At 42.3% G+C, this 12958-nt stretch overlaps 1 protein-coding gene across 1 annotated transcript; it reads left to right on the top strand.

Moving 5' to 3' along the window:
• The first annotated feature begins 288 nt into the window (after nt 1–288).
• Nucleotides 289–11874, top strand: LOC126378603 (protein ERGIC-53). Its single transcript, XM_050027015.1, has 12 exons — nt 289–505; nt 4043–4197; nt 4808–4980; nt 5981–6096; nt 6459–6625; nt 6919–7023; nt 7451–7579; nt 7859–7963; nt 8538–8623; nt 9223–9366; nt 9869–10009; nt 10610–11874. Exons 1-12 carry the CDS (start codon nt 343–345, stop codon nt 10644–10646), a joined length of 1521 nt encoding a protein of 506 aa, XP_049882972.1. The 5' UTR covers nt 289–342; the 3' UTR covers nt 10647–11874.
• Nucleotides 11875–12958: the final 1084 nt, after the last annotated feature.

Below are 12958 nucleotides of genomic sequence, written 5' to 3'. Positions count from 1 at the left end.
AATAAACCTTCGTTTTCATTATTAAATGGCAAGGTTAAAAAAGGTAAAAAGTATTTTAGATTATTTCTACTAAAAGCAACCCAAATGTGGATTGAAATACAAAGAAGAAGAAGAAATACATACAGACCAGCTAAAATACTTACTACATACCTATTATAATTTTCTTTTTATCAGCAGACTTTATTACAAAAATGAAGATCTATGTGCAATCCAGCCAAATTATTATTAAGCGTGCGTGTATCCGAGTTCTGAACAGATGACGTGCTGTCAATCTGTCACTTTTTGCTGCTTTTTGCAAATCAACAATTTTTTTGACGCGAACGAGGCGTGAAGGTGGTCGCGATGTCTTCGCTAAATTTAAATTTATTTATTTATTCAGTACTGTTATGTTTAGTGAGAGCCAATAGTCAAACGGTGCATAAACGTTTCGAATACAAATATTCGTTCAAGCCGCCTTATTTGGCGCAAAAAGATGGATCTGTTCCATTCTGGGAGTACGGTGGAAGTAAGTAGTATTTTTTCTTTGTATATTTCTATCAAACGTATGTCTGCGGGTGATCGAGGCGCCGCAACACGTCAGTGACCTACATTCCGACGTATTCAGTACGGCCTTTATGTTATAAAAATTGAAAATTAGCTGAAAATCGCTTGTTATTACGGTTTTTTGGGCTGACAGCGACACGTCAGTAAAATCTGTCACGTGTGACGGGGACGGCGCTATGGCGGCGGGCGTGCGTGCGAGCGAAACAGGAGAAAGTTGTCGAGTCGTGTTTTTTGGTTCCACGACGGCACCGCGCGCCGTGTGTGCAAAATCGCTAAATTCACAATTCAACTGACATAATTAACATCTAAATCCTTCACGAATTGTATTTACATAAATGCTGGCCATTACAACTCCTGCGGTTATTGCAACTTAGGACAACATTCTTATTGTTTTACTATCCAACAAATGCTATTTATTGGTAAATATTTTGGTAAAAGAAAAAATATTTTTATTTACTATTTTATAAAATCTTCACTGAGAACATGCTGGAGGAAGTAATCCGTACAGCAAAACAAAATAGCAATATGTTATGTTATTTATTGCATACAGGATACCAGATACAACAATTTGCATAACACTGAGGGAAGAGCAGAAAAATGATTCATCATACAATTAAGACATAAAATATATATTTTAAGGGAAACTATTGTATAGTATAGGAGTCTGCCACACTGGTTGTAGCTTTTAACATGTAATTTTTATTTAATCAACGAAGATTTATAGTCATGTGAACTGATAAGCATAAGCTCATAATTATATCCCAGTGGGTTAGTCAGATGACCTAAATGTAAGAGGGCGTCTTTTTCTCTAATTAGAATGCAAAGGTGTTAATTCTATTCTGTGCTGTGTAAAATCATTTTAATATAGTGGGTTATGAAGACTTCAGTGTTCACTTTCCCACTTCCTCCCACACATATTATACATATTTAGTGTTATAGGCTGTTGGTGTTCCAAAATCAATACCACATACGTAACATACATAAATAGCCTATATCAATCCCAATGAAGAATGCAGGTATCCTGTCAAAAAAAAAAAATAAAGCTCACAAGTATACCACTACCCCGATTGTCAGTTGGGGCAAACCTCTTGATTACCTCTGTACAGCACTACGGGATGAATTGTGATATTTACATAACATAACCAGTCCATATACGTCCCGCTGCTGGGCACAGGCCTCCCCTCAATCAGCTGGAGGGGATTGTTATATTTGCTGATAAATAAAATAATTTAAAAAAAAATACCAACACCATTGTATATCATTATGTATGTAGTATTATTCTTTATTGTATGATTAGAATGTCTATACATTTTTTACTCCTGCCTACTCCAGCCCCCGCGGCACAGAGACGGCACCACGCGCGGCGCGATATATATCTACGTCTTCGACCAATAGCCGTACGACGTCTACTCGACTCGATTTCCTTTGTATTTTGAAGAAATAAAGAATTTACAAACAAACAAACCTCTATCTACGTGGATAGCAATCGCTGAGTCTATTGGTTGAAGCCCTTGATATATTCGCGACGCGCGCGCACGCTGTGCCGCGGGGGCATTAGGAGTTACAGATGTGAGTTTGTAATGTAACTTATTACTATATTAGTGTTGCCCGATAGTTGACTGTATTTCGATTAACAATCAATTATAATCTAATTATCGTTAGATATAATCGTTTTATTTGATAGTATTGCAATTATTTTACAATTGATATTATGATTATAATGATTATTTATTGGTGGGGCGGAAGGCAAGAGGGAAACCACTGCCCTACTTTTCCCTAAAACAGTAGCATGGCGTGGCTCTTAAATTAGTGATGTGTGATTATAAAATAATAGCAATACTATGAAATACATCGATTATATCGCAATAATCGATTAAATCGAGGCATCGGTTTAAGACAGTATTGTTGCTTGGTGTACTTAATATTACCACATAAAGAAAACTGTTATAGCAGCAATAATGTTGTCTCCAGAAAATTCCGTTATCAGCGGCGAGTGAAACTTTTGCTGTTATCGTAAGAATGTTTAGGAATACATAATTTATGTCACGGTCCTGGCCGCGCGTAATGTGAGTCTTAACGCCGGGCCGTAGAGGTGATAGTCACACGGCACCACCTGTGCGAGCATGGCGCGTTGCGAATGACTGTTTAATTGAAATGTGCGTCTGCCGTAGTGTATTCGCTGGCGACACACACCGGGTGAGAGCCCACAGCGCTCACCATTTGTCCGGCCAAGTAGTTAACGCCATATGCGGCAAAGCTACAATAAGTAAGCAACCATGCTACACACACATACACATGATAGATTCATATTCATTTATTAATTGCAAAGTCACAAGCAGTTAGGTGTTACATACATGGTATTAGGTACATGTGACGCCCTGCAAGGGCACAGCAACGTATGAGGTGACAGCAGCTTCATTGTAACAATATTATTAAGTAACATAGAAAATTATGAATTAGATAAGTTAAAGGTAACAAAATTATTATACACATGCAAAATTATTACATGATAATTATAGAACACAGTCTAAAATATATGTATAATATTGGATGCTATACATCTTCACGCCCGTGTCAGGATCGGAGTGGGCAGCGCCGCAAAACAACTCGCAGCTACTACTGGGAATTGAAAAAGGCAACACTGAAGCAATTAATTTAAAAGAACAATACTACAATTTGACATTTGCGCTAATGTATACCTAATAGCAAGAAAGCAAGGTCATATAGCAATAGTGTTTTTTTAAACGAATTGATTCAATGTGGCCTGGCGAGGAGTCATTGTATACAGGGTGTTAGTGACATCGTAACGAATACTGAGGGGGATAATTCATGATTCTGAGTTAATATCAAGTGGCATTTTCTGTCGCAAAATTCATGTTTTTTCATATCAACTCAGAATCATGGTCTGAATCATCCCTCGAAAGTTTTCGTTACGATGTCACTTACACCTGTATACTCTGCCTACCCCCCTCGGATACAGGCGTGATCCTGTCCGTACATGCAGCAGTCGTACAGAAGGCGTATTAACAGATTAGATACGGCGACCATTCGGTAAAACGCGAAACTGTGCAGATAATATTTACAGCTCGGATTATCTGCGTGATTTACAACAGTCCACTAGTTTATACAACCACTGAACTAGCGGCGACATACATATGTCGTGGGCAGATCTTAGAATTGATCATATCATGATAAGTAGTCGAATTTCACTAAAAGGTCATATTTCATGAAATAGCCAACTTAAGTTGACCATATCGTTGAAATGTCAACTTTTAATGATATTTCAATCAACGTTTGGCCATATCGTTAATGTATCGGGGCCATAGTTAGCCTAAAACTACTGCAGCTTCTCGCAACCTGTACTCGTATAGCCGAGGAAAACTAGCTTCAAGAAAAAGCTCATAGAAATTTTATAGATTTTAAAAAGTATCTCATTTAAGTTTTGTGAAGTAGCCTATTTAGTTCAGAATATGACCCATCATTCTGTGGCGTGTTCCAGACGCGATAGCCTCAGGCGAGTCCGTCCGGCTGGCGCCGTCGCTGCGCAGCCAGAAGGGCGCCATATGGAGCAAGCAGCCGGTCAACTTCGACTGGTGGGAGGTGGACATCATGTTCAAGGTCACCGGCCGCGGCCGCATCGGCGCCGACGGACTGGTACGTACACCTGGAGCATGCTGGACGCGTATCTTACTTCGTCACACCACCACACACTTCATACAAACAACCTCGATGTACACAGTCACTACACATTGACGTTATCGTACACGCGCATCTGTGTGTGTGACGTCTGACGCCCAGACGATTGGAGACTAAAGTAAGACCGAGGGGGGGTGAGGTAAACCTAGCTCAGCCGCTGGTGGGGAGCGGAGAGTTGCCGTTCTATCATCATTATCAGCCGTACGACGCCCACTGCTGGGCATAGGCCTCCCCCAAGGATATCCACGACGATACGTATTATTATTCCTTATTCTATGACATTTTGCCACCTACAGAAGCGACTACCTGTTTGATCTTCAAACCCGCGATACGGGCACTTCACAACCTTCTTCTTCTTTCATGTGGATTGTGAGACCAATGACCGATCTCGTCAACCCTGGTGTCAGGGTTGCTATTGAGCCGCCAAAGGCCCCTGACGTGGCTCATGTAACGACTACATACTTACATTAAGTAGTAGTCGGGACCGACTGCTTAACGTGCCTTCATCGGGTGATCAGCCTGTAGTGTCAATTATTAATGGTAGATTGGTTTGTGTGTTGTGTTGTAGGCGTTCTGGTACACGGCGGCGCGCGGCGACTACGCCGGCGAGGTGTTCGGGTCCTCCGACCGCTGGACCGGGCTGGGGCTCATGTTCGACTCGTTCGACAACGACAACAAGCACAACAACCCCTACATCATGGCCGTGCTGAACGACGGCACCAAGGTGTTCGACCACAAGAGGTAGCTGCTCCATACGTGCTTCTAGGTGGAACTGACGCGGTGGATATCGCCTGATCGCTTAACTGAAACCTCTTCAGTTAAGCGATCACTTATTGTTAAACGAAAACCGGTTCCTAGTAGTGCCAGGACTTGCGCCGAAGAGGTTGACCGTCAAGCATGACGAAAAACCCACTGATGATGGCTGCGTGCCTCTGAGATCGAATAAAAAAACAAATTTAGGTATTACCCATAGAGAGTTATATCTATGTTAGTAAAAAAATATTTAAACACTAATATCGTTATATCACAGGAACTGAACCTTCAGGGACAGACAACTCTCAGGGACAAGTAACTCTCAGGTACAGACAACTCTCAGGGGAAAGTAACTCGCATGGATTTCTCAGGGAATAGATGTAGAGATCGCAGGCGCGGGTTGTGTCTTTGTTGGTAATTCTATTCTACGTTACTGCCACATGTACACATGTAATATTTTCCATTTTATTGTTTGTGTTCCGAATTAGACAGTCCGCTAGCGGGGGTCGCTTGATGCGAGTTGTCTACTCAATTGGCACGGGTTTTGTATATTTCATCCATCGCATATTGTATACTTTATGTGTCATATCATAACGGGTGTCCCCCTGTATATAGCATGTGGTGTATATCGTCACCGTAAAGTGAAAACCACGTTAGGGCCCTTTTAAAAAAAAGGTATTCGGATGTGATTTTTGTTTACAAAACCTCGCAATAGACGAAGCTAGATTTAATCCAGCGGGCCTAACACCGTAAGCACGCGACTCTTTCTCGCCGCGACAGAGATCGTCTGTCTCTTTCTGTGCAGTACTGTGTGGGAGTGACGGGTGACGTATGTCTAGGCGAGAGATAGTCGCCCGCTTACGGTGCTAAGCCCGCTGGTCAAAATCCATGTCAAGAAAATCACATTCGAATGTGTTTTTTCAAAAAGGCACTTGCGTGGTTTTCACTATAAGACTTTCACTATATGTGTGTGTGTGTGGTCCCGCAGTGACGGGTCGCAGCAGCTGACGTCGGGCTGTCTGCGCGACTTCCGCAACAAGCCGTTCCCGACGCGCGCCCGCATCGAGTACTACATGAACACGCTCACCGTCTACTTCCACAACGGTGTGTACATGACATAAACAGACTATGACGTCCCACAGCTGGGTATAGGTCTCCCCTCAATCGAGCGCAGGGTATGGAGCGTCCACTACGCTGCCCCACTGCGGGTTGGTGGAGGCATATAGGCTAGTTTCCCAGCTGTCCTAAGGTCTCTTACTCGGTTTACAAATATATTTCATTGCACCCAAAATATTTACAAAAGAATCTTAACTAGGTACATGGCAAATGGCGGCCTTATCTATAGCTTATGGCGGTTTAATAATTAACTAAATGCGACTGACTATTCTACAAGCCCGTGAAAGTGACTTTTCGCAACGATCGTTATCGATATCATGATCGATCAACTTACTTTCCTTCCCCCGCAGGCATGACGAACAACGAAGCAGACTACGAGCTGTGCTTCCGCGCTGAAAACGTGGTGCTGCCGCGAGGAGGATACTTCGGCGTGTCGGCGGCCACCGGCGGGCTGGCCGACGACCACGACGTGCTGCATCTACTGACAAGCTCGCTGCACGCCACGCAGCAGGGACAGGTCAGTCTCAGGGGCGGGAATATTCAGAGACCTGAGCTTTCAGAAATGGATACTCTCAGGGGTAGCCACCCAGCAGCCGCTCTCAGGGATCGATAACTCTTAGTGCAGAAACAAGTCACGCACATGTAGTATAATATAGTCTTTATGTGTAATAATGCAAGATGGTTGATGGTTGGAGATTTTTATTAGAAATAACCTGAACCGTTTGCGTGTTTTGTGTGTAATTGTCTTTTATGTTTTTGTTTCTGAGTACACTTCTGTGCTAACTAACCGTATGATTATTTATCGTGCAGGGTATCTCCAGCGACGAGCAGGCGCGGCATGCGGCCGAGTTCGCGGAGTACCAGCGCAAGCTTGACCAGCAGAAGGAGGACTACAGGAAGGAACACCCTGACGAGGTGAGTCGCTATACACTGCACTTTATCGCTTCAATATACTTATTGTTTCCCCGAAAAAAAGATTTCAAATTCAGTGTTCCCTTTCGTCGACCCGTTATATATTATGAAAACCAAATTACAGAGCACATTCATTAGAAGCGTACACTCGTCTTTCAGTCCAACATGGACGAAGTGAGCTCTCCATATACTGCCACATCGTCACTTACTATCGAGTGCAATTGTGATGTATTTAACGTAAAGATATTTTCAAATAAAATATCGTAGTTAGTGGAAGTTTGTGTTCTCTGCCTACCCAAATGGGAAAAAGGCGTGATCTTACGTATGTAATTCATTAACTTTTTTATTTATTATTAATTTTCTAAATTTTCCTCGAGTTTCGTGTCTTAACGATGAGGTACCTTGTGTGACCGCGTGTTGCGTGCTGTAGGTGCGCGACAAGGAGGGCGAGTTCGAGGACTGGTTCGAGTCGGACGGCCAGCGCGAGCTGCGGCAGATCTTCCAGGGCCAGGGGCAGATACACGACGTGTTGCGCGACCTGAACAAGAAGCTCGATGAGGTAAACAACTTGTTGATAGCTTGCTGTTGTTGAACCCTGAACTTGAATAACTAATAGTTGTTAAGCACTGAACTTAAATTACTTAAGTTATTAAGCCATGAAATTGACAGGACTCTGGTGCAAAATTCGAAGTGATACCAACTGAAAGTCCATACAGAAGTTATTAAATAAACTAAATTGATAATCTAAAAATATGTTAATAATAAGTTGTGCCTTTCTGTGTGTTTAAACTATAAAATACAAATATGTGTATGTGTGTGTGTGTGTATGTGTCCGCAGGTGATCGGCAAACAGATGAACTCTCTGTCGATGTTGACGGCGGTGTACGGCCACACGCAGGGGCAGCCGCTGCAGCCCGCCGCGCCCGGACAGGCGCCTGCGCAGGTACGCGCCCCCCTCTGTACAGGGTGTTGGTGACGTCGTAACGAATACTAGGGGGGTGATTCAGACCATGATTCTGAGTTAATATCAAATGGATTTTTCCGTCGCTAAATTCTTTAAATTTTCTTAGGTTTTTAATTATTTTCAATTATATACTTTTGCGATGGAAAATTCCACTCTATATTAGCACAGAACAATGAGCTGAATAATCCCTCTCAGTATTCGTTAAGATGTCACTTACACCCCGTACAAGAACATACAATTAGCAATACAACTAGGTATGGGTGTTAGTGAACCGTAACGAATACTGAGGGGGACCATCCCTCAAAGTTTTCGTTACGATGTCACAAATACCCTGTATATTATCCACGCATGTTACGTCTTCATTATTATTATCGTCATCATCTCAGAATAACATACAGGAGATGCATTGATGGGGAGATGATTCAACTCGCGATTCTGAGTTTTAATTTCTTAAAATGAGTGATTATATTTCTTACAATCGTAGGTATATTTTTTATCATCTGTATATGTGTATGTTTGTGTTGCTATAACGCGTATTGTGTCTGTGCGGCAGATGCCGGGGTTGCCCATCGGGCGGCACGAGTGGGACGCGCTCGCCACCAACAACCAGATACTCATCAACACCGTCGCTGAACTCAAGTACGTATTGCCTTATATTGTCATTACATTATACATGTTAGGTTTACTTCTGCCTACCCTACTAAAATTATAGGCGTGATTCTATTTATATGTACATGTATTTATATCAATATGAATAAGATTATTCACTTTGATTACCTTACTATGCTCAAATATTGAATGAATAGAATAGGTCCCAACATTGACCCCTGTGGTACACTCCTCATTGTAGTATGAAAAAAAATTTTTATTTTTTTAAATCGATTAATTGGTTAGTTTCAGTTTAATATTTGCTTCCATTTAAACTTGCTTTATATTTGATGATTAATTTTAATATAATTTTAAAAGAAACAATCGTGATGTACGTTGTCGAAAGCTTTTGAAAATTTCATAAACAGTTTCATTGATATTATTGTGATGTTTTAATCATTTAGTATTCCGTACTACCTAATTTTATGAGATGATAACTGTATTCAGCGTATCTTAACCATAATCGTGCGTTTAATGTAATGTTTATAACTTTTATTAGATATACCGAATTATTCTGTCTATTTGTTGTTGATCGACATAATCTCACGCCTGTAAACCTGTTAAGTTTATTTTTGAATTGTGTGTTGCAGAGGCTTCATAATCGAGGTGTCTCGCAAGTCGGACTCCCTGCTGGCGGCGGGCGGCGGCGGCGGCGGCGCCACCCCGCAGCTGATCACTGAGATGCGGGACTCGCTGCACCAAGTCAAGCAGACTGTGCTGGGCGTCGCGCAGAGGTTTGTTTGATACCTATCAGTCAGCAATAAGTGAAACAGCCTTCGTAGTCCAGTGGTTAAGCGTTGGGCTCACGATCCGGGGCCTGTTTAATAAATGTTAAAATTGTAAATTACAATGACAATTTGATGTACATTGCGGAGTGTGTGATCACGAATATTTTGCAGTTTCATATTAGCTACGTAATGAACACCAAATTGTCATTGTAATTTACAATTGTAAGTTTTATAAAACAGGCCCCCGGTGGTCCCGGGTTCGAACCCCGATGGGGATATATCACAAAACTCTCTTTGTGGGCCCTGGTTAGGGTAGGACATTACGTTATGTTATGAAATAAAATTGATTGTAGTAAATGTGGTCATACATAGTGAGCGAAGTAAATATTATGGTTCAGCACATTCAGTCATTTTCTGACATACAATAGGTAATTATTATATTATTAATCTAATCTTACTCTAATAATATGTCAGCTCAGTTGTGTGTACGTACTGTTTGTGTGCGCAGGATATCAGCGCAGCCGCAGGTGGCGCCGCCGGGCGGGCCGGGGGCGCCGGGCTGCCCCGCGGTCACGTGCGTGTCCCTGTGGGCGCTGCTGCTGGTGGCGGCGCTGCAGCTGGCCGCCATGCTGGGGTACTCGGTGTACAAGTACGTATACGGCATGTACAACAGTCACGTAGAGCGAAATATTGAGCAGCGGTACTAAGTGGCGGGTAAGCGGACCCTATGGCTACGAGATGGAGGTGACGATGGATCGATTATACAATAGGAGTTAAACATGTATAGCTGGCGAGGAGTAGATGTATATACTACACACCTCTGCCTACCCCTTCGGGGATACAGGCGTGATGCTGTTGTTATGTTACATATCTGGTCCGTTTCATACATTTTATATGTAGTTCATGAGCTTGTAGATGTCGCTACATGTATTCGGAACGTTTATTGGTCCAGAATTATTGTGTTTTGCAATATTTGAAAGGTTTTACATAATTTATGTGTAAAATGTGTGTTTGAAACACCTTATTTTTTATGCCTATAATTAAAAATAGATGGCGACGCATGCGCAGTAGACTTTGTATGCAAAGAGGCGCCATCTAGTGACGGTATTGTCGTATTATTATGCCAGCACAGAGCACAATTGCTCGCCGCTTGCGCGCGTTGCGCCGGCAATATGTATGGGGAGGGATTCTCTGTTTTACGTTGTATATTAATTTCCTCTATGCTAATACTATACCTCATGTGTTCCAGAGAAAGAAAAGAAGCTCAAGCGAAGAAGTTCTTCTGAGCGGCGCGGCGAGTCACCCACACCACCCACGCTCGGCACACGGCGCGGGCACCGCGGACACAGCTGTATATTGGATATTGTTGTCACCATTATACAGCTAATGGCCCCGATTCCTGCAGACACCTCCTAGTTAAACTTTAAGTTATACCTGTATTTTCTTACCCGCCGAAAAGGAAAGGGACGGATGATTGACAGCTCTTAATTTTAGAAAGAATGAGTAAATGAATGGATAACCCAAGCGAATCAAAAAGGTATCTCGCTGGTATGCAAACCGTTTGACGTGTGCTGTCAACTTAATTCTGTCGGGTTATTGACTGATGTAAAATTTTTAGACGGTTGTTTTAGATTTGTGCTTAAAATTGACGTGTGTCCCATAAAATTTATGCTTGTCGATTACCCGTCCCTTTCCTTTTCGGCGAATAAGAAAATGACAGATATGACTTAAAATAAAATTAGATGGTGTTTACAGGAATTAGCACCAACGTCTTACTAGAGCACACCCCAGACACTCCATACATAAATCTCACTGTTACAGCACGCGTAAGTGCGAGCGAGACACAGTCCGCGCGCTCGCTTACCCCTCAGCGGCTTACAGTCATATAAGACTAAAGTAAGACCCAGAGGGGGTGAGGGCGGCGCCGTATTGGTGCGGGCGGGGAGTTACCGTTGTATACGTAGTATATTTCTTTATTGTTTGCTTAGGGAGATAGTGGTGGGGCCACGTGACCACAAGATGGCCGCCGAGTGCCCACTGGCTGACCAATCACGTGGCAGAACTATCAGCAGTCCGGCACAGCGCCAAATACATTAAACAATAAATAGGCTGGGTAACGTCAAATCCAAAATTATTTGTATGGAAATACTGAGGTGTGACGAGGTCAAAGTCGTGCTCATTGTTGCTTAATTCTTGTCTATAATTCGTTAACAAGTCGAAAACAACAAAGTTGACTTTGTTCATTTTAGCTCCTATTTGTAGATTATCATTACCCAAGGTGTCCCTGCGGCGCCGTGTGCCGTGTGCCGGCGTCATCGTCGTGGTGCCTCACTCAGTCTCGTCACAAACGCTCACTCAAATAACGTATCTACAGGGTTGTAAGTTAAGTGAAGCCACGATGACGGCGTGTGTGTCGTTGCGGGGTGCGCAGCGAGTGAAGTGTTAACCGACGAGTGAAGGAACTGTGTACATAATATTTATATTTGTCTTTAGTAAATTTTATTATTTGTCACATTTGTGTGTTTTATTTACTACTATCCAGTTATAAATAAACAATATCGAGCCGGGCAGGCAGCCCCGCCGGCGGGGCCTCAATCCCGGACGGTGACGAACCGACTGAAGTAGGACTTCTAGATTAATATCTAGGTATTAAAATGTGCTAGAAATCCTCATTCTATTTGTCAATCTCAAGTGACGAATAGAATACGTGGTACAGGATTCCTGGGCAAATGGGTGTAGGGAAGCGTAGACTTGAGAGTCTAGTTCCTATATGTTACCTAGATGGCATACGTGTAGCACATTCAGTGTAAAACGTAAATAATTTAGTCTTTTTCTCATACGAGGGCACAATTATTTCTGAGGCTTCATTTTATTTGTGCCACAAGAGGTAAAATAATAATTATTGATTAAATATATATTCCCATACAAAAGTATTTACTATGTCCGTTCTCTAGACCCAAAAAGGTGTAGAGCTCATTTACCTTAGTTTATTGACATAAAATATATCGATCACCGAATGGTGTGGCTACACTAACGCCATCTATTGTCGCCAAAAATTATGTGGTGAGGGTCCCAACTTCCTTATATTATTAGGTTCATTCGGCGCTTATCGCTATCGGCCCAATAATTCTTTGAAATATAATCCTCTCAGATGACGCTCTGAGCCGAGGTACGCGCCCAACTCGGCACCCTCGGACATGTCTTAAATTTTGTACCGTGTGATAGCCCTCGGGGTTACCCATTGTCCAGCCAAGAACTTAATGCCATTTGCGGCTGTTAACGCCTGACAAAATATAAAGAGCAAGCAGCGCGCGGCAAGAAATTGATGTTGCTTTCAATATTCGAGTAGGCGCAATTAAACTTCATACAATCGACGACATACCCGGGACAGCCAATAAAAATGCTCCAACGCAATGCTCCATGGACCAATCGTGGAGATCAACGTCAGACCAAGTTCGTTACACGATAATATATCGAATCGACTGTTGTACAAGCTTTATGTCTTCACAATTTTTTTATTCGCGAAATTTGTAAAAATCATCTAGAACTGTAATTCTATTTTTTATTATCATTATTATAATCACGTATTTTAATTTTG

Source organism: Pectinophora gossypiella, chromosome 26 (genome assembly GCF_024362695.1).
Source record: "Pectinophora gossypiella chromosome 26, ilPecGoss1.1, whole genome shotgun sequence".
Classification (NCBI taxonomy): domain Eukaryota; kingdom Metazoa; phylum Arthropoda; class Insecta; order Lepidoptera; family Gelechiidae; genus Pectinophora; species Pectinophora gossypiella.
Note: the sequence above shows the minus strand (reverse complement) of the source record. Positions and strands in the feature narration are given on the sequence as shown.